This window comes from Uloborus diversus, chromosome 8 (assembly GCF_026930045.1).
Source record: "Uloborus diversus isolate 005 chromosome 8, Udiv.v.3.1, whole genome shotgun sequence".
Classification (NCBI taxonomy): domain Eukaryota; kingdom Metazoa; phylum Arthropoda; class Arachnida; order Araneae; family Uloboridae; genus Uloborus; species Uloborus diversus.
In genome coordinates this window covers 12,268,435-12,289,841 of record NC_072738.1, presented here as the reverse complement: position 1 = coordinate 12,289,841, position 21,407 = coordinate 12,268,435, and the positions used below count along the sequence as shown (strand labels likewise).

At 34.2% G+C, this 21,407-nt stretch overlaps 1 protein-coding gene across 1 annotated transcript; it reads left to right on the top strand.

Moving 5' to 3' along the window:
* The first annotated feature begins 5,173 nt into the window (after positions 1–5,173).
* Positions 5,174–6,214, top strand: LOC129227926 (transcription activator BRG1-like). The gene has a single exon (XM_054862547.1). It carries the CDS (start codon positions 5,174–5,176, stop codon positions 6,212–6,214), a length of 1,041 nt encoding a protein of 346 aa, XP_054718522.1.
* The last annotated feature ends 15,193 nt before the right edge of the window (positions 6,215–21,407 follow it).

Here is a 21,407-nt window from a genome sequence, read left to right as displayed (position 1 = left end):
CATTTTGTAAGCAGCCAGACCAATCGTATGGGCCAAACATCCCGCTAGACACAGTTAATACAACCTATCAAACTACCAGATACGTCCCGTGGGCACTAATGGCTTCCAGTGGCGCAACCTTACTTATTTTCTAAATCTCAATTTTTATATGATGACTAGCTTTTACCCGCGGCTTCACTCACGTTGATGTAGTGTAAGTTCCCACTTAAATTAGGACAATAGTACAAAAAATTTCTCATTTCGCAAAGAGAAAAATTCCCAAAAGTATCTATTGGATGGTCTCTGTCAGCGTTTTCAAATAACAATTCCCTTTGATGATCTCAGTCATGATTATTTCAAAAAATATTCATCAGTACAGGTCCGATAGGATAAAAAAAATTTTTTTTTTAATTGAAAAACAAAATAAAAGAAAAAAAAACTCTAATTTGAATTCCGAAACTTTGAATTCAAATTATGCTTTTCGCAATCACGAGTTGCGACAAGACTCTACTGGTTAGAGTTATTGTTTCTAGAAATGGCTCCCCCGCCCAAGCATGTCCCTCCTCCTGGGTGCTTACGTGTATATAGTTGTGTGTGTGTGTGTAGGCTTACGTGTGTGCACGCAGGCGTGTGTATGTGTGTAAAGGCGTGCGCGCGTAGGCGACTGTGTATGCGCATGCGTGTGTAGGACATGGACGCCACCGCCCAGCAAAAGTGGATTCCGGTGGACAGTGCTCAGGACCAGCCGCTCCGCCGCCGGTGGACGGTGGTGCTGCAGGCCTGGTCCAAGCTGAAAAAGGAACCGGAACATCAAGGACTGTCAAGTGAGAACAATAAGCAATCGTGATTGCTCAAAAAAGAAAGAAAGAAAGAACAATTTTCTCCACTGTCGCCATTAAAATAGGGGCATTAATTCCACAAAATCCTAATTAGCATCATTAACCCTTAAAAATACACACACACACAAAAAAAAAAGAAAATAAAAAGTTTCATAAAAATTTTAAATAATTCGCCAATTCACTAACGTAGTCGCCTACTAAAACTGGAGATAAAAAAAGAATTTGGTGGATTAATTTACATTTTAATAGTAGTTTTAATGTTACTTAAGGGTGTTGTTTCACTAATTTGGCGGATTAATTTTAACTTCAATACCTCATAGTACTTAATGATCTTTTTACTAAAATTAATTTGGCGGAGTTTTTACATTTTAATGCAACTTTTGCAATGGCTCTAGCGCCAAAATTTTTGAACACTCGTCCCGAACGCGTTATCATAACTCTTCCTATCAAAAAAGTTTTAGGGGGCCAACTCTATTTCATAACTTTATTTAGTTACCAGATAATTGTACGTAGCAAAAATGCCCGGCGTTGCCTGGGTCTGTAATAATTATGAGAAACAATCGCTATTTTTATCCGTTTTCTGCTGTAACTGAAACAACTCATAATAACACACCGCTTTGACGTGATTAAAAATAGAGCTTCTTCCTAACCCATAAAAGTAAAATGGCAATAAGTATGAAGAACAAAATAGTACTCTTTTAGAAACGAAAAAACGATACTTAAGCATATACAAATTTGAGGAATTTCCAATATATGAAATTAAATTTCACTTGTTTAAAAAGATTTATCTTTTTTTTTCGAACATAGTCTAAAACCTTCTCTATATTGCTATTGAAGTACAAACTTTTTAAAAACGTAGCCGCCCGTAATCCCTTACTGCGATTTAAAATGTTATTAAATTTGCATTTATCGTATTGGGATAACTTAAATGCGGCTCCCCCTCCCTACTTTGTAAAACTGTGTATTACTAATTTTCATCGAAGAGATAGTGTCGCCAAATACTGAGATACTTCTTGTGATTATAAAATATTGCTACCCGTAATGTTTCCAATAAATAGTAAAAATTTGGCAATTGTTTGAAATTGAGCTCAAAGACAAATGAATGGAAGTTTTTATGCTGTTTATGGATTTGCTTGATTTAGTTGGCGAATAATTTTACGTGTTAACAAAATTAAAGAAGGAAATATCAAAGAAACGGCGATATTTGTTTACATGGTTAAAACCGAGAAACAGTATTGCGTATTCTTTAGCTTCACAAACAGCAACAGTTGAAAAAATTACCAAATGCCTTAACTATTGAAATGATTCCACAAAAAAAGTGTGGCTAGATTCCTGCTGATCGATTAAATACCCAGTCAACACAAAAAAAAAAACGCATTAATTGCCTTAAAGTGGCCTTAAAATGGAAAATAATCAGCCAAATCCATGTATTATTTGCCAATCTTGTGCAGAAATCTTACTTCAAGATTTGACTTGAGATAAGCCTTGAATAGACACGAAAAGCAAAGATAGTCAACAATACAACAATTGTCGCTATCGACATTGAGTTGAGATGATACTCTAAATACTGTACTGAGTTAGGAAAGCCTTCGAACATGGAACTAAAAAGCTCAAAACTCGTTTTTTATTCTACTTAGAAATTTGGAACAGGTACCATCTTCAGCAGAAAAGTCAGAGCTTTCGATGGACATATAATGTTATTATGTGCAAGTATTTTTTCATCCTCATATTAGAGAATTTATACGAAAATTGGGTTTTATTGCCCCCCTAGGGGGGTTTTGCCCCCCATAACGGGACAAAAACTACCCTATGTGTTATTCTGATGCATAAGCTATATTATTGTAAAGTTTCATCGAAATCCGTTCAGTAGTTTTTGCGTGAAAGAGTAACAAACATTCATACATCCATACAGACAAACTTTCGCATATAGTAAGATACTCAGGAAGCTATTCCAAAGCATTTTGTTAGCTGCCAGAGCAATCGTATGGGTCAAACATTCCGTCAGACACAGTTAAAAAGTTCAAACAGTAATATTGTGAAAGCAGAAAACCTAGTAAAAAAAAACATGAAATAGGATTTCAGTGAAACCCCGATTTTACGTCCCCCGAATCTACGTTTTCTCCACATTTCACGTTTTTTCATCAGGTCCCCCAGTTATGCCTGCTAACTTAAAGCGATAACTTTACTTATTTTTTTCATGCGCTCGTACTGACGTTTTAACTGTGTCTGGCAGGAAGTTTTGCTCATACGATTGGTCTGGCTGCTTACAAAATGTTTTGAAATAGTTCCCTGAGTATCATAATATAAAAATTGAGTCTTAAAAAATAGGTAAGGTTGCGCCACTGGCAGCCATTAGTGCCCAAGGGACGTATCTGATAGTTTGGTAGCTTGTTTTAACTGTGTCTGGCGGGATGTTTGGCCCATACGATTGGTCTGGCAGCTTACAAAATGCTTTGGAATAGTTCCCTGAGTATCATAATATAAAAATTGAGTCTTAGAAAATAGGTAATGTTGCACCACTGGCAGCCAATAGTGCCCACGGGACGTATCTGGTAGTTTGGTAGGTTGTTTTAACTGTGTCTGGCAGGATGTTTGGTCCATACAATTGGTCTGGCAGCTTACAAAATGCTTTGGAATAGTTCCCTGAGTATCATAATATAAAAATTGAGTCTTAGAAAATAGGTAAGGTTGCGCCACTGGCAACCATTAATGCCCACGGGACGTATCTGGTCGTTTGGTAGGTTGTTTTAACTGTGTCTGGCGGGATGTTTGGCCCATGCGATTGGTCTGGCAGCTTACAAAATGCCTTGGAATAGTTCCCTGGGTATCATAATATAAAAGTTGAGACTTAAAAAATAACTTAGTTTAGCACTATTTCTGAGTACATTCAGTACCCAGTACCTGCAAATTGGCCGCGGACCAAGTTAATAAACACGCGTATGTTGAAAGTACATGCTAAATCTATTCTGTCTTACACATTTTGTTACTTAGAAAATAACTTAGGTCTGGTCAGGTCTGGCGGCCCTGGGCTCTCCGTCTATAGAAGAAGCTGTGCAGTACGTCAGCGCCATACGCACTAGGTGTCTGTCATCACGAGCCAACGTCACATTTCGGGGTCCACTCCCGGATTTCCGAGCTATCCGACCTTCGTCCGTCCACTGCTTCCAAACACGCATGATTGTGCTGCTGTTACACTGCACACGAGCGGTTACTGCATGATAAGACAATCCAGCTTCACGAAGGCCGACGATTCAGCCCCGTTCAAACTCCGAAATTTGCTCAAATTTCGCTTTCTTTCGTCGAAGAGGCATAGTAAAGATTCAGTTAACGTTTACTCTAACATATAACCACCGATAATCATACACGCCTCGCTACAGCTGTCTATTTATATTCGGTTCGATCCGCCGTTCAGAGGGCGCTGCTCAGCATACGCATGCGCTACCGGTCTGCAATTCTAATCATTTGCATATCATGCCCTACTTTACATTTCCTGCAATTTTCAGCTCTCTCGCATAAGTCCTTCATGGTGTTGCAATTTTCACAAACAGGAGTGTATTAACTGAATATCAATACTAAGTTGCGTCGCTTCTAATAGCAACATATATACATGTGTGTATGATTTTGTTATAATAATTTACTTTTATCTTATGCATTTTACTTTAAGTAAGACTACTGTGGTATAGGCGTCGTTTGTTTTTTTTTTCCGTAGGTTTGAAGAATTAATGAATTAAGTGCTTGGAAAACTGAAAGCTCTGCCCTCTTAGTTAAAAAAGATACAACCAATGGCAGAGAATTTCGCTTTCTCAAAAAATATACCACATTTCAAATGTAAGAGATGTACATAATCTTAGAAAATGTCCCCGTCTCACATCGCTAGTTTCCTTCATTGAATATGTTTTTGTACTCCAAGTTTTCAAATAGCTTTCAAAATAAGAAAAAATTCATCGTTATGAAATGAAGACCTTTTCAAAAAAAGTGGTAAAAATTATCTGTGATAAACACTACATCTCTACCCTTTTCTTTGTTGAATTTCATTGCAAATAACTTTTATATATATATATATATATATATATATATATATATATATATATATATATATATATATATATATATATATATATATATATATATATATATATATATATATATATATATATATATGTGTGTGTGTGTGTGTGTGTGTGTGTGTGTGTGTGTGTGTTGAAATGTTTATATATTTTATTTATTTTTAATAAATTATCTAAAAAACTTAGATTGTGTTATTTGTTATAGTAATAAAATGTGCACATTAAAAGTAACTTTTAAATTGCTTACTTTGCAGCAAATTTGCTTCAGCAGTTGCACCGTCTCCATAAATGGAGCCACATGAAATGGAAGTTAGCCATGGGTGCGATTCTCCACCTCAGCAATCTCAAACTCCTCCTTCTCCCCATGCTGCTATTGGAAATGCACCACCCCCTCAGCCTGAAAACCAAACTCCATCCAACCAAAATTATCAAATTATGCCCCAGCATACGGGTCCTCCTCCTTCAACAACAAATTCAAACAGCCACTATATACTGCCGTCTCAGAATAATGTGATGATGGCTACTCAAATAGGACCTTATCCACACATCAATGCTCCTCATCAAACTGCTCAACGCTCAACTTCTCATGGAGGGCAAAATCATACGGAACCTGCTCCTGCCCCCGTGCCTCAAAACATGGATTCTACTGAGCAACCTCATCATCCTCATTCTAATTATCTGCCAGGCTCCATTTATAGTTCCTCGGGATCTCCTAATCCAGAACGTTCCTGTGTTCTACCATCAGTTTTTAGTCCAATGACCACTCAAGGAGGATCAAATCCGCCTAGTCAAAAACCATCATTATTAACTCAAGCTCAAAAGAATCAACTCAGAGCACAAATGATAGCAGATGAACTTCTCTCTAGAAATCAGCTAGTTCCTGAACATATTATTATGGTAATGCAAGGAAAACGCTCAATGCAAAATCAAGCAATGTGTTCTCTAAGACCATCTGATGCTCCATCCCCTGTTCAATCCATAAGAGAATCAGGGCCACAAAGTCAATCATCTTCGCAAAATATGAGTGGAAGGACGATGACACAGCAAATGCCACCTTTCCAGCCTCAACAAGCTGCTGCTGCATCGGCTGCCTCACAACATCCTCCACTGAACAATGCACCCGAAAATTCCAATATTCCACCATCAGTTCGTAGTCCAATGCCTACCCAAGGAGGATCAGGGCTGCCGAGTCAAAAATTATCATTAACTCAAGCTCAAACAAATCAACTCTGGGCACAAATAATGGCATTTAACCTTCTAGCTACAAATCAGCCAGTACCTGAACATATTATGGCACTGCAAGGAAAATGCCCTATCCAAGTAAAGTAATGACAGAGTAGCTTGGACTTAGTTTATTAAACATTCAAAGACAATTAAGATTAGAAGTAATTTGCCACATGCCACATGAGAAGAGAAAGCACCCGGTGAAATTGTCGTATATTGCGCATATTTTCAAAAAAAGTCATGAAAAGTTTCCTACATTTTCGCAAATGTTATATATTTCCTATGTTCCCGTACATATTTTTAGAAAATGACCATTGACAAAATTTAGGTCACGTGATTCGCACTTTCTTTCAAGGCTTGACTGACAAAAGATAATTTGAGACTGCTTAAAAACGAGAGACTTCTATATTAAAAAGGATTTTAGAATCTCTGCTGGCACTTGTTTATTTAAATTTTATTGTAAGCATAGAGCATTTTTGACTATTTAAAAATTGTTTTATAAGAAAGCCTCAGTTATTCATAATTAATGACAAGCTCTCCAAACTACTGATGAATCACTATGTCAATGCATCGTCAATAAGAACAAAATGTAGGGAAGATTTAGCCGATATTAATATACAAAAAAGGGGAGGGGGAAATTTTAATTTGAAATATTTAAATGTAGATAACTAAGCAAAATTTGTTTTAAAAAAGTTTAAACTCGCTGGATCCAAAATTTGAATTTCGTGCAAAAGCTAGTTTTATAATATTGTAGTACCTACTATATGTCGTTGAAAAAGACGCTTTTCAGTACTTTTGCTCCAAGATGATTTCAGAAAATTCTCTAGGCAAACTAACAGGTCTAGTCGAGTCTTTACGTTAATAATGTTGAAATTTTTTAGGGAAAAGATTGGATGGTACTTGGAAGGTCAATTAATTAATTTTGGAAAATGATTTTGCAATGATAAATAGCGGCCAGCTTTCTAAATACAAATTATTAGAATTTTTAGTAGTGGAAGTCATTACGGCCCTTTCACGTGGTGTAGCATCAGTCGAAACAGGTATTTTCTAGGTAACAAAAATGTACTGACGTAAGATCTTAAAGCATTTGATGCTATCGAGTTTTGCGGTTAATAAAGATGCTGTGTTTAAGAAAGCAATTAGTGCATGCATTACCAGGGAAATAATTTCGTTTTATAAAGATTTATACTCTAAATATAAAACTCAAAAATTAATGGGGAAAATGTAATACAGACGCTTAACAATCAGAGGCAAAAGAAAAGGTTGGTGTCGCTTCAAAAAAGGATAAAACAGTGACATAGCCGAATTTGAGAAATATTTTTCGTATGTCCAGCTCTTTAAATAAGTTTGTTCAAAAAGGAAAAATTGATTCTGCTCAGTGTGATTCATGTAGCCAGTCAAAGAATGAAAAATGGCCTAATAGATAACTCTGTATAAAAAAAAAATAAGAGCTTCGCAAACTCTTATTGATGCTAGTAATAAAAATATTAAACTTGCAAAAGATGAAGTGGGGAAAAAGCGTTACACAAAAGCTATTCAAAAATATAAATGATCAATAAGTAAATCGTTGCAATAAAATAAATAAATGTCCGTTTTTTTTTTTTTTTTTAAATATTTTAAAATATTTTCGTACACAAAAGAAAACTTTTTTTTAAAATTAAAACTCATTCTTTTAAAAACAGGAAACTCATTCAACAGAAAGTTTTTATTTTTACATCAGTTTTTTTAACTGCATGTAGTATGATTAATTCAAATTATTAATAATAATTAGTGCAAGAATAATTATATAATGTATACTATGTATTGTTTATTTTTTTATAGCAAAATTATTCATAAAACATGTTTTATATTTGTTTTTTATTTTTCATGGAAATTTTACTATATATTACAAGTTGGTCACTTCTACCCCTGAAGTACTTTAAAACAACTTTGTATCAAAAATATATAAGCGAACTAAACGTCAAGGTCTTCAAGTAGCTAGAATAACTGAAAACTTAGAAAAGCAGTAGAAACAGTAAAGAAAGAGGCGGCAGAAGCATCAAGAATACTTAAATGCTGTTTTACAAGCAATTTTACAATGCAAAGAATTTCAAAGAATACCATATAGGAATATGAAGGGTAAGGGAAAAGGTTCATGCAGTAATTGCTTATCATGGCCACTCTGAACGAGAACACAAGAAGGAGCTAGAAAGGATAGATACAGAATTTATGAAGCGTCTCATGGTTGAAGATGAAGTTTATTATAAATACATTCAATCCAAAGAAAAAAAGGTAAAGTTTGGACTTCTTACTTTCTCAAACTAATGAAAATCTTCACAATCTTACTAGAAAAAGAAAAGAAACAGCAGCAGATAAGTGAAAATCCTGATGCAAGTGATTCTTTTCAAGAAAGCTTAGTTCATGGATGTTCACAATAAAGTGATCTTAGAGTGAATGTTATTGACACTACTCTGCAAGTGTTGGAGCAAATGCAAGTCAGCTGAAAACATGGCTGGAGTTGCATCCTGGCTGTGGCTCCTGGAGAAGCAAGTTATGATGATACATCTGATTCAAGGAAAGAGTATGAATTACCCGAACCTATTAAAACTACTGTGGAAAGAACAGGTGAAGAGGCAAAACAAAGCCTTGATTATGCTACTGCTGAAGACGATGAATATGGGAGGGTATCGAAAGTATATTCTAGTATTGCTCATGCTGTTGGGGAGGAAGTTAAAGACCAGGCATGTCTTATTGTGATTGGAAAAGCTAAAGAGTATCAAATCAAAAGACTAGAATGGTTAGTTTATTTGTGTAATGATAATTTAAATGGTATTTTGGCTGATGAAATGGATATTGGTAAAACCATTCTTTAATTACTTAATTGAGAAGAAAAGAGTATTTGGCCCATGTCTGATAATTGTGCCTTTATCTGCAAAGGTTTGAAATGCCTTGAAAAGTGCTTGGAAAAAGAAGTTCACTTTCAAGTGCTCGAAAACCTTGAAAAAGTTTTCTTATTTACTAGTGTTTTTTTTTTTTTTTTTTTGAAAATCATTGGATTTTGCTTTTTCAAAAATCTTTCATCTTTTGAACATGTATTTGATATGTAGCATCGTATGTTTTTGAAACTGAATGTGTAAAATTTTAATATATTACCAGAATATTGCTTTTTATACATAATCAGGTGAAAATTATTTCTTACTTTTTAATTTTCCAGTAATGAGGTTGCTTTGAATCTCTGATGTGAATAAATACTATATTTTATGAAAGTGTCTTATATTTGATAGATTTTTTAATGCCTGTGACTGTTAGACCTCTGCTTAATGTTATTTGTATTGAATTATAATACACTGCTAGAGATTTCTCTCTAAAAAGCATTTACTTTTAAAATTTGTTGAATAGCTGCTTTTTATACTAGAAAAAGCAGCTATGATAGCTCTTATAATATAAAAAATCTATAATATAGAGGGTGGTTTTATTTAGTTCCTAAAAAAACGGTTTATCATGTCACTAAGAGCATTTTTAACTGTCCCAAATTGTGTTCGAAAGCGAATATTTTTGCACAAAATTTTGTAGGTTTTAAAATTGATGGTTTTTCTTCTTCTACGATTTTATTTTCAAGCTAGCTTACTGAGCTTAAAATTTTAAAAAAAGCTCTTGTTTGAAAGAGCAAACATTTGCAAGAGAAATTCTTTTAAGATATGGTACTTAAGAGACCGTTTTCCCAATGTGTAAATTTAATTTGTACTGGATTCGCGTTTGTTACACATACGCTTGGGGAAGAAAACGTGCAATGGACCCATTTTGTGTCTAGATCTACTCATGATATTACAGTTTTAAACTACTTTTCCCCTGGATTTACTTCAAGGCATTCATTTCAGGGAACTTGTCTTAAAGTAAGAGGTTGGCTTGAAGGGTTTTTAAAAGTTATTTAATTAATATTTTCTTCTGAGGTCTCTCGTATTTTCTAAGAATATGACTTAGTGACCTCCTTTGTTTATTCCATAATCAGTTTCGTAGTTAATTCAAGTGGCACCAGAAAAAGTAAATGAAAATTTATTTTTTTGATGACTGACTTAGAAGGCAGAGAAGATTGTGAATAGGTGAAAAAAAACCTACATGTCGAAGTATCAAGAAATCGTAGTGCTAAAATATAAATAAAGTGATTATAATTTATGCTGTTAAGTGTTAGCCAGACCTTAAAATAAAGCTATTTTCAGTCATGATACGAAATCTGTCCATATTTAAGAAGTTAGACTACGTCATCTGCAGTATCCTAGTGATGATATATCATCTCTGAGCCATCATTACTTATATATCTTTACCAACAATAAAGCTGAAAGTTCGTCTGGAGGATGTCTGGATGTCTGTGACGCGCATAGCGCCTAGACCGTTCGGCTGATTTTCTTGAAATTTGTCACAAAGTTAGTTTGTAGCATGGGGGTGTGCACCTCGAAGCGATTTTTCGAAAATTCGATTTTGTTCTTTTCATATTCAAACTTTAAGAACATTTTGCCGAGCAAAATTATCTTAAAATGGACGAGTAAATTAACAAGTTATCATAACGTGGAACCGTAACATGGGCAAGCCAGTTGGCGAGTAGTTCACCATACATTATTTGTAAATATGCAGGCGAACCAAAAGACCTATTACGTTTTCTACTACGGGCAAAGCCGTTCGGGTACCACTAGTATATATATAAAAGTTAAAAAGGTCACAATATTGAAGTGGTGCAAGGAATTGGGAACTGAAAGCAACCAACACGCCGTCTGACGAGAGAATCTAAATAGGAAATGATGACGATTGCCGTTGTTTGGTGTGTTAAACTTTTGAGCAAAGGAGGAAAATGTCATTCGTGTATTTTAACTTTTTGAAGGAAAATGAAAAGCTCTCAAGCTGCTATATTTGCAGAAATTCTTGTTTACCCCATAATATTTCTGATAAATCTGAAATGGGCATCATAATAAAACTTGTCTTGATACTATTTGTGATCATCCTACTCATCCAAGTGTGACAATATGAGATATGAAAATATTTTGCAACATAAAACACTTTGGAAACTGACCCTGTGTAGTATATATTGCTAAATTACTACGATCTGCTATGACACAAGTATGTTTTTAGCTGTATTTTCAAAGGAAACTTTGTATTTGTCGGCACGAAAACAATTAAATCAATCAGTGCAAATAATAATATCCAATCTTCCTGTGTACAAATAAACACAAACAATGACAAAGGGGAGATAGTACAAGGCCAACTAGATAGATAGATCTATCTAGTTGGCCTTGGATAGTAGAAAAAAGATCAAAGTTAAAATTAGAAATGGAAAAAGATTCGAAATGATTTTAAAGAGTCAAAGAATGGACTGTTTACTTATTCACTAAAAAATAAAACACAGTACTACAGTAAGTCAAAACAGTGGAAAAAAAAAATATGCATGCGTTTTATAAGATAAGAATTCTAAAAAACAGTTTTCTTTTCAGTCCTTGATGAGTTTTATTAAAATATTTAAAATACTACAAGAAGCATATGGTTTCTTTTTTTTCTTCGTGCATTTTTGAGCAATCACGATTGCTTATTGTTCTCATTTGACCGTTTTTGGTGTCCGTGCCTTTTTCAACTTGGACCAGAAGCCTTTGCAGCACCACCGCCCACCGTCCTCTGCTGGCGACGCGGCGCGGCTGTTCCGGTTTTGAGCTATCCGCTTCTCCTGGTCGGAGGCGTCCATGTCCTACACACACGCACGTTCACACACACACGACTTCACACACCTACGTGCATACACACAGGTCTACGCACACACACAACTATGCACAAGTAACCGCCCAGGAGGAGAGGCAGACTTGGGGGGGACAGGAGTCGCTTCTAGAAACAATAACTCCAATGACTAGGGTCCTGTCTCAGTTCGTGATTGCGAAAAACATAATTTGAATTCAAAATTTCAGAATTCAAATTAATTTTCTTTTTATTTCAGGTGTTATTTTTCCCAAAAAAAAGAAAAGAAAAGAAAATAATTCAATGTTCTACGCTATTTTTATTCTTTCTCAGTTTATGTAATTCCATATTATTTCCTTTCTTTTCCTTAGAAAAAAAAAGGTGTTATTTATTTTGATTGTTAAAAAATGTCTGAGAAATACACCCATATGGATATGAGACTTTATATTGCAGCAAGATTTTATCAAGCTCTGATGTGTAATTATTTTTTACTGATTTCTGAATTACTCAAACTTAGATTTTATGAATTTTTAACCATATAAAGAAAAGAATTATCTAATTTAACATCTAACTTGGGCATTTCAACTTGTTAATATCACATACTATTTTTCAATAAATTTAAATTTCAAAAATTATGTTTAGATAAAAAAAAACCCGATTTAAATTTAAAAAATCCGAGTTTTTATACATATATTTTTAAAAATCCTGATTTTTATCAACCCTGTTATGAAGTAAGATCCAACAATTTAAACACTATTTTATAATCTGTTTAATAAAATATGTAGAGTTTTTTGTTGTTCTTGAGTACTGATTAAAAATTTCCCGATTTATCTGTTCAGTTGAAAATCACTGTATTCTGACATTGCATTATGTTTTTATACATCATTCATTTAAACTTTTTATACAGTTTAACTTCGAATTATTTGACAAAAATTCCCAGCAGATTCCATTGTTATTTCCATTTGAAATTGCATTTGAGGAAAAATATCAGCAAATTGACGCAGTAAAAAATATTTTTCGCCGCTTGAATTTCATTACGTTTCATAACGAAACTACCGTTCTTGCCACTCTCTCTCCCAAACCGTTCTCCGTGCTTGGCCATGGCGGCCACGGTCTAGGAAGATTGGGCGCCGTAAATTGGGCGCCGAGTATTTTGGGCGCCGGGAACTTTGGGCGCCGAGTATTTTGGGCGCCGAGCATTTTAGGCGCCGGGAACTTTGGGCGCCGAGCATATTGTGCCCAGTAATCCCGGGGCCTAAAATGCTCGGTGCCCAATGTTTCCGGCGTCCAAAATGCTCGGCGCCCAATGTTCCCGGCGGCGAATTTTGAAACGCTCTCAATGCTTACGTTACAGTTGCTACCGGTTAGTTAATCACGTGACAGCTAATGATCACGTGCTTCAATCAACTAAGCAACATATTAATACGGTAACCGGTTGATGATAGAACGCAGCGGTTAGCAACCGGTTGCTCAGTGGTCGACCGGTTAGGATCGCCGAACAAAACCAATTACAGTACATTGGCGAAATGAGAAATAAAAACGAGCGCGTTCTATTAAACAGCATGGTAACCTAGATACATTAAATAAACCCTGAGTAAAATGTAAAGAGCCGCCCCTTTATGGATGTCATAACCAGGCTGTCGGTATATTGCATATCTACCTTAGCCCTAGATAACTTACTGCTGAATTGTTCCATACATGTTTTTCTACAACAATGTAATTGTCTTTAAAAGTTGTGCTGTAATTAAAGTCACTGAAATAAAGTACCTTTTGAATACATATCTGTGCATTAAAAACTTTTCAAAAACTAATTAAAAAGTATGGCAAAAATCAAATTATCTTAGGATCCTGATTTTGCTTCATTAGTTTTTAAAACGAAAACGTGGACATTTTAACCACTTTAATTTGGTTTTAAAAAAGTGGTTCATTATCTACATAGTTTAAAATTAATATGAAGTGTTGATGTTCAATATTTTTCACGGATCATTCTTTTTGGAAGACCCTGCATTATGATTAATTAATTTTGTTTATTTAAGGGTGTATTCAGGGGGCTTTGATTTTTTTTTTTTTTTACTTGTCTTGATGCTGTCCTAGATTTTTTGGTCAAAACTCGGATTTTTTTAATGCAAAACCAAAATACATCATAGCTTCAAAACAACAGTAACATACCTAATCACAGATATAACACTAAGATATCTTATTTTGTTGCTTTGAGGGGACAATATAGGTTTTTTTTTAAAGAAACACAACCGAGATTTTATTAGTATTTAAAATAAATTGATATGATATTCCGTTATCATTCTTTATTTTCAACTTTAACTTTTTAATCACCAGTAGGATTGCAGGAAAGGTAGGAAAAATTCTTAATATTTTTTGACTGTTCCACAACCCAACTAGTTTTTTACTCATAAGTAAAATGCATTTTAATATTTTTCGGAAAATATAAAAGGAATATCGTCTGCAATTTGAATTATGCGTAACTTCAACACACAGAAGAATCAAACTGAAGTATATTTACGAATTAAAATACATTGAATCAATACTGAATTAAAATAAATGTCAAATATATCCTAAAAAATTCATATATTTTTTACATTATATTAGTCAACAATATAACAACTTTTTAGTAACGCTAACAAAATTCGTGGTTGTTTCACAAAATTAGATTGTATGTGACAAAACATAAGTTTCAAGGATTTTAAATATAATACGAGTTAAAATATGAAAGCCATAACGTATGAAGATGAAGCCAAGCTTTCACGACTGCACAAGTAGCATTTGTAAACAAAATTTATAAGTCTCAATACAAAATTTAACTAGCGTAATATCCATACACGACTTGCAACAACCAATGCACTGTAATTGAGAGGGTTTCAAAATTCGCTTGTCGGCGCCCAAAGTTCCCGGCGCCCAAAGTTCCCGGCGCTCAAAGTGCTCGGCGCCCAAAGTTCCCGGCGTCCAAAACGCTCGGCGCCCAATGTTCCCGGCGCCCAATCTTTCCATTTCGTAGCGGCCAATGGAAGCAGTATACGAGTCGTTCCTCTACCCTATTATAGAACTCTTAGCGTGCAACAGACACCAATCCTACAAATCAAAATATGAGAAGAAAACCAATAAACCTAGTTTATAAATAATTAATGCATTAAGAATAACCTCATCCTCACAAACCAAACACAAAATATGAAAACAAGACAAGAATATCGCTAAAAACAAGTAGAAAAGAAATGATTCATTGCTAGCTTAATTCCGTAGCAGAACAGTGTTTTTTCATATAGGGACTCTGTTGCAGACAAGCTGGTTTCATTTTTATCCGATTTATAGCGCCACCTATAGTTACTTTCCTTTCCCAATCATGCCAGCAGTGACGTATATTTATTATTCTTTTGGAATAAAATTGGCTCGGAGAGTAGAGACTTGTTTCCACTTCCTTCATACCACAATACTGCGCCTAGATGTCTAATGAAATGAAATGTAATGGAAATGAGATATAATCAGAATGAATTTGGTGATGTTTCAATCTAGAATTAAACTGAATAGATTTTGTTGTCCTGCTCAGCAATAATATTTTTCGTGCATGCTTGATAACTTGCCTAGTGGCAATACTTAGTTTACACTGAAGTGTTAATTTTCCTAAACACTTTCTCACCAAAGCAAGTAAGTTTTTATTTTGTGCATAGATTTTTCGTTGTATCAATTACAAACAGAAACATAATGCAGCATTTGAAATTATTTCAAAAGTGTGGTAATAATGGACTGGACATAGAAAAAGGCTATTTAGTGTGTGGTACTAACCCTTTGGAAATTAAAAGCAATGAAGGTTGAAGCAGCGTTTTTTTAATTTCTTTTATGACTAGAATCCTTCTTTACGTGGAACCTCTGGTGTTTCTTCAATAGTATAGATTGAATTGCTGCATTTTGCGAAGATTTTATTTGCAGTAAAATGAAGATTTTAAAAATATTCATAGACTTGGAAAAGTAATTTCAAAAGTTGACAAAATTTCTTGAACAAACTTGGAAAGCAAAACGGGAACCATCTCTCACTTTCCTCTGAAATCCAAAGTTAATGGATGGGGACACACCAGTGGTGAATGTTCCATTTTTTTCGACGTTAGGCAAAGACTTAAATTTGCTGCCATTCAAATAAATTTTCCTTCAGGTTTTTAAATTATTAAAATAAAAGAAATTGGTTTATTACACAATATTTACACATTATTTAACACAAGAGAGTCCCCGAAAATTCAACCTGCCATTGACTGAAAAGTGGCTGACAGACCTAGAAATATTTTAAACTGTCTGCAAACTGAAGCGTGTTCTTAAAAATTTTCTGCCAAGAAAAAAACTCGTCCAGAGTCTTATATTGCGATCAAAAGAAAAAAGCTGAAATCGAGTAGAGTACTACTATGCAGCCAGAATTATCAATTATGTTTCTTCCTATTGAAAATACAGTAAAACCCCAATTAGTAGTCACTTGGATAAGTATTCACTCAGTTTCAGTCCCGACAAGGTCTCTATTTACAGTTATGTAAGATTCTCTTTTATTATCCGATCTCAGAAAACAACGTCAGATTTAGTTGAAATGCTGTGTGATAGTCATTTTTGCTTGACATCTAGTTCCTCGCTTCTGGTCATTCAAGGAATACTTCTTGCTACATCTCTGTTGCTTTTTAAAAAGTGAGGAAAACTAAAACTTACTTTTTTATCTTTTAAAGAAAAGCATTGTTGAAAAAATTTTATAAAAGCGAAACAGCAGTTCAAATGAGGATACCAGTGCCGTGAAAATGAATTAAACTCTACCCAGCAGGACAGAAAAAATGCAGCATAACGACATTACAATAATCTGCTATTAATATTATGTTAATGTAAGTAAGATAAAATAAAACTTTAACAAGTGTTTTTTTTTTTCTTTCTTGTTCTTTTAAAGATTTAGTAATTTATAGGTATTGATTTCGTAAGCTGTTGTTTTTCTCACTGAAATCTACAGCTATTCATGAGAGTATTTCAGTATTTTTAAGGCTTTTTTTTTTGTTTTCTTCAATTTCCCGCTTGCTCCACATAAGTCGTCACTCTGCATAAGTGGTCAAAAGTGTTTGGTCCCTTGAGTGACGATTTAACGAGGTTTTACTGCATTGCTAATTGGAGATCAAAATTGAAAATCAACATTTTAAATTTGTTGCTCATCAAAAAAAAGTAATATTACAGAAACTTGTTTAAATTACCAAAATATTCTGCAAACTTTGAAAATTTTCTGCGAACAACGTTTGCGTGTTCGTCTATATTCTCTTGGTCTAGTGACTGAGTTTGTAAAAATACTGTTATCGGGAAGGCTTACGTAAGAAGTTTTTAACAGGGAGTTTTCTTATTCTGCCAGAATATGGTCATGTTTTCTAGAAGCTTTTTAGCACTAAAGAGAATATAATCAAGATACTAAAAATGTATACAATATTGATGCCCTTTCTGATAATCATTTTGTTTTGAATGTTTGATGTCACTCTTTGTCTAAACATTTTTCACTTCTGTATCAATGTTTTTCTCATTTCTTTACCTTTTTTTGGCACTATTATGATAGCACCTTAAGAAATAACTATTTACTTTTACATTATTCTTTCTTAAATATTTTAAAATCAACATCAAAAAAAATTTTTTTTTTAACCTATATATTCTAGCTTAACGGCTAAATACATTTCAAAAAATATTTGGCATTGATTTTTATGCCAAACAAATATTCAGCAGAAGTGTTGCATGCCAAATAGTGACTTTGTTACACGTAGGAAACGGTTGGGGGAAAAAACAGGAAATTTTGGGTTATAAACTAGTTCCCCCCCCCCCCCCCAATGTTCTACTGTAGTTTAGAAGCATTCTATTTAAAAACACATTCTACTTAAGGACAATTTTTTGTGGTCAAATAGAGAAGCAATTGTATTTACATTCTAATGCTTACTTTTTTATGTTCATTATCCTACATTAAAACCAACTGTTAAGGTATAGGTATGCAGAACAAAATTGTGTCAATAATATCAATTATTTAATGTATGCATGCACACAACGCATGTAATGTACATGTAACAAACATTATTAAAAACATTAATTTTCTGTTGAAAAATTTAATTTGTATGAAACAAACTGCAAATTTTAAGGTCAAAAATTGGTTAAGCAATTGAAAAAAAATTAAAAATGAGAACTATCAGAGGGGGGGGGGTAGTTTTACCCTTCTTTCCAAAGGGGTTTCTTTTTCACTCGGGAAAATTGAACATTTTAATCAGAAATTTACATACTGCGGCCTTTTTTTTTTTTGTCTAAAAAAGTTTTGTTATGTTCAGTATATACCACAAGCGTTTACCAAAGGGAAGCTCAGTGGTTGGGGACGGTTGACTCAGCCGTTCATCTCTTTAGTGGGTCGACAAAATGAGTGCCAAGCGTGCTTGGGAGCTAAAATTTGGGGGTTCTGCGTTCGGCTGACCACTTAAAAAATAAAAACATGAACTTTTGGAACTTAGCCATTTTCCCCAACTTGTAAATACCTGAGGATCTCACACAGCACATTTTTCATATCTTCACCATGCACACTAAGCGCTCATTATCAAAAGATAAAAATCATACCTTTAAAAATGTTGGTCTAGAACGTCCATTAATAAATTATAGAAAAAACAACTTATAGATAAAACTCATTTTATTTCTTTTGTTTATTAGTGTCCTCTTGCTCATGATTGTTCTAGCTCTGCAACTGACATTCTTCTTCATTCATTTCTGTCTCTTTCTATTGTTGCTTGCTGCATTAGAAACCACCAGTTTGTTGTGGTTTAATAGAAGCACGTTGTTGCCCAAATAGAACTACAATATTTTTTAAAAAATCCTGAAATTGTACGGTAAAGTTACTGGCATCCATGTTGCCAGTAACTTTTACCATAAAATCCTATTTTACTGTAAAATTTTACAGTAGAATAAACAAGAGTTAAAAAATGCAAATTGCGAGCAACAGGTGCAAAATCGGCACCTTCGTATAGGTAGCGGTTTTGCTGACCACCATACTTGTTGGCATACATCGAGTGAGGGGAAGTACTGTGTTATCTGCTTCACTATGTAAGTCATTTAAGTCAATGTAAGTATCAATTGGCGCTGCAATCTTTTATTTTTTCCAGTACAATTTACTATTAATTTTTTCTGTACTGTAAACACTCCATTTTACAGTAATATTTAAAGTTTCCTGAATTTTTAACAGCTTAATACCAAAATAGGCACCGGACATACAAATTTGATTTTGGAGTTTGTTTTATTTATGTAAAGATGTACTATATTTTTGTGAGAAGTAAGTTTCAGACATAATGGTGACATGACATAAAAATTTTGAACTGGTAACTTTTCTCAAAAAGTGTTTTTCCCTCCAATGTTATTAAAATTTTTCGAGTTTCAAGTTCTTTTCCTTAAAAATTCAGCAACATTTATAGGTGCTTAATACATTATTGCTCTATTTATTCACAGTAGTAGTAACACTAAAATAATCAAAAACACCTGCATATTTTGTTTGACATAAAAGTGTTATGTTATTACTGTGATGGAACTTGGACTTGATGGGCTTAACAGCTATTTTAGTTAGACCAAGATAGTTTCTTTTAAGCTTCTTTACTTTTTTTTCTTTTCTTCCCTGAAAAATTACTTTTTTCTCCTGTGGAATCTCAGTAATCTGTTTTGTACTCAAAGCACTTGCTCATAATTCCCTCTAATTCTTTCCATTTATTTTCAGCCATCATCAGATCTACATGATATGGGTCTTAGTGTTACATTGCTGACGTCATGTCTGATTAAGTTAAAACACGCTGGAGCACGGCTTATCACCAAATAAAAGTGAATAAAAGAAGTATTGGAAATTAATTTTTTTTGCTGAACTTTCATACAAAACAGCAAAATAACATTCTTCACATACAAAAGACAATAAGTCCAGAGCACCACCCAGCATGAACATATTGATCTAAAAGCTGTAGTATATATTAAAACGTGCAGGTCTATTTCAGTACCTTCTGGGAAGCTTACTACTTATGTCGAACATTTATCTTTTTCTTTGAAAGACCCCATCCTCCATCACTTTTTATTGTTTTTGAAATTAATTTGTTGGTTATGCTTCTTTGGTAAATTATTTCAAAGATGTAGTCAGAGACCATCAATCAACTTGTTAGCATTTATAAAACATTTGAGAATATATTTTATCGAAAATCCACATTTTGTGACGCTCTAACGTTAAAAAGCAATTTCCTTTTTCTAGCTTTCAAAGGTCATTTGAGAGCTTACACCAGCAAATAGTATCGCTTCAAATTTCATTGTAAAGCATTTTCTTGTTTAGAAAAATATGGACCCACTTGGGGAAAATGATATTAGCGAAAAACTATTTTCTTGTGAACTTTGTGCAAAAACGTTTACTAAAGTTTCAAACTTAGCCAGGCACAGGAAAGTCCATACTGGTGAAAAACCGCACACTTGTGAACATTGTGCAAAATCGTTTTCTAAAATAGGAAACTTAACTAGGCATAAGAAAATCCATAGTGGCGAAAAACCGCATGCTTGCGAACATTGTTCAAGGAGGTTTTCAGAGTTTGCAAACCTTCTCAGGCATAAGAGAATCCATACCGAGAAAAGCTTTTCTTGTGAAGATTGTTATAGGGTGTTTTCGGAACTAAAAGACCTAACCGATCATAAAAGAGTCCATGTTGGCGAAAAGCCAATTAGGTGTGAATTTTGCCCTAAAGCATTTGCTAAAGCTTCAATATTGAAGATTCATTTGAGAGTCCACACCGGCGAAAAGCCGTATGTATGTGAAGTTTGTCCAAGGTCATTTTCTGAATCTTCAGGGTTAATGAGGCATCTGAGAATCCATACTGGCGAAAAACGTCATTCTTGTGAACATTGTGGAAGGTCATTTAAGAAATTAGACAATCTAATCAGGCATAAGAGAGTCCATTCTGATGACAACCCTATTAGGTGTGAACATTGTGCAAAGACGTTTTCTACAGTTTCAATGTTGGAAAAGCATGTGAGGGTCCACACGGGCGAAAAGCCGTATGTGTGCGAACTTTGCTCAAAAGCATTTTCGGTATCTTCAGGGTTATTGAGACATGTGAGGATCCATACTGGAGAAAAACCCCATTCTTGTGAACACTGTTCAAAGACATTTTGGAAATTAGACAACCTAATCGCGCATAAAAGAATCCATACTGATAAAAATCTACTTTTGCCTGGTAATTGTTCAGAGGCATTTTCCGAGTCTGCAGATTAAAAAAACAATTGAAAGCCCGTATTGGAGAAAAATCATTAGTCTGAGTGTTTTAGGAAGTTCTCTTGTGGGGGTGAACACTTGAAAAAACCTGTGGGAAACCAGTCTGGAAAAATTCCATAATCTTGTGGTTCTTATTTGAAAGCATTTTTTGAAAGTTGAGCAATGAAATACGTGTTAAGATATGTGTATCGTAAAAAAGCATGAATTTTATGATCATTGTTCCAAGGTATTTTCTGAAGCATTAACTGAGTAGCAACTGTTAACATGTAAGCATCCCTGTCTTGGGAGCGTTTTTCAAAAGCAGTGATGCCTTAAGATGGTTTCACAATTTGAAACTTTTCAAAA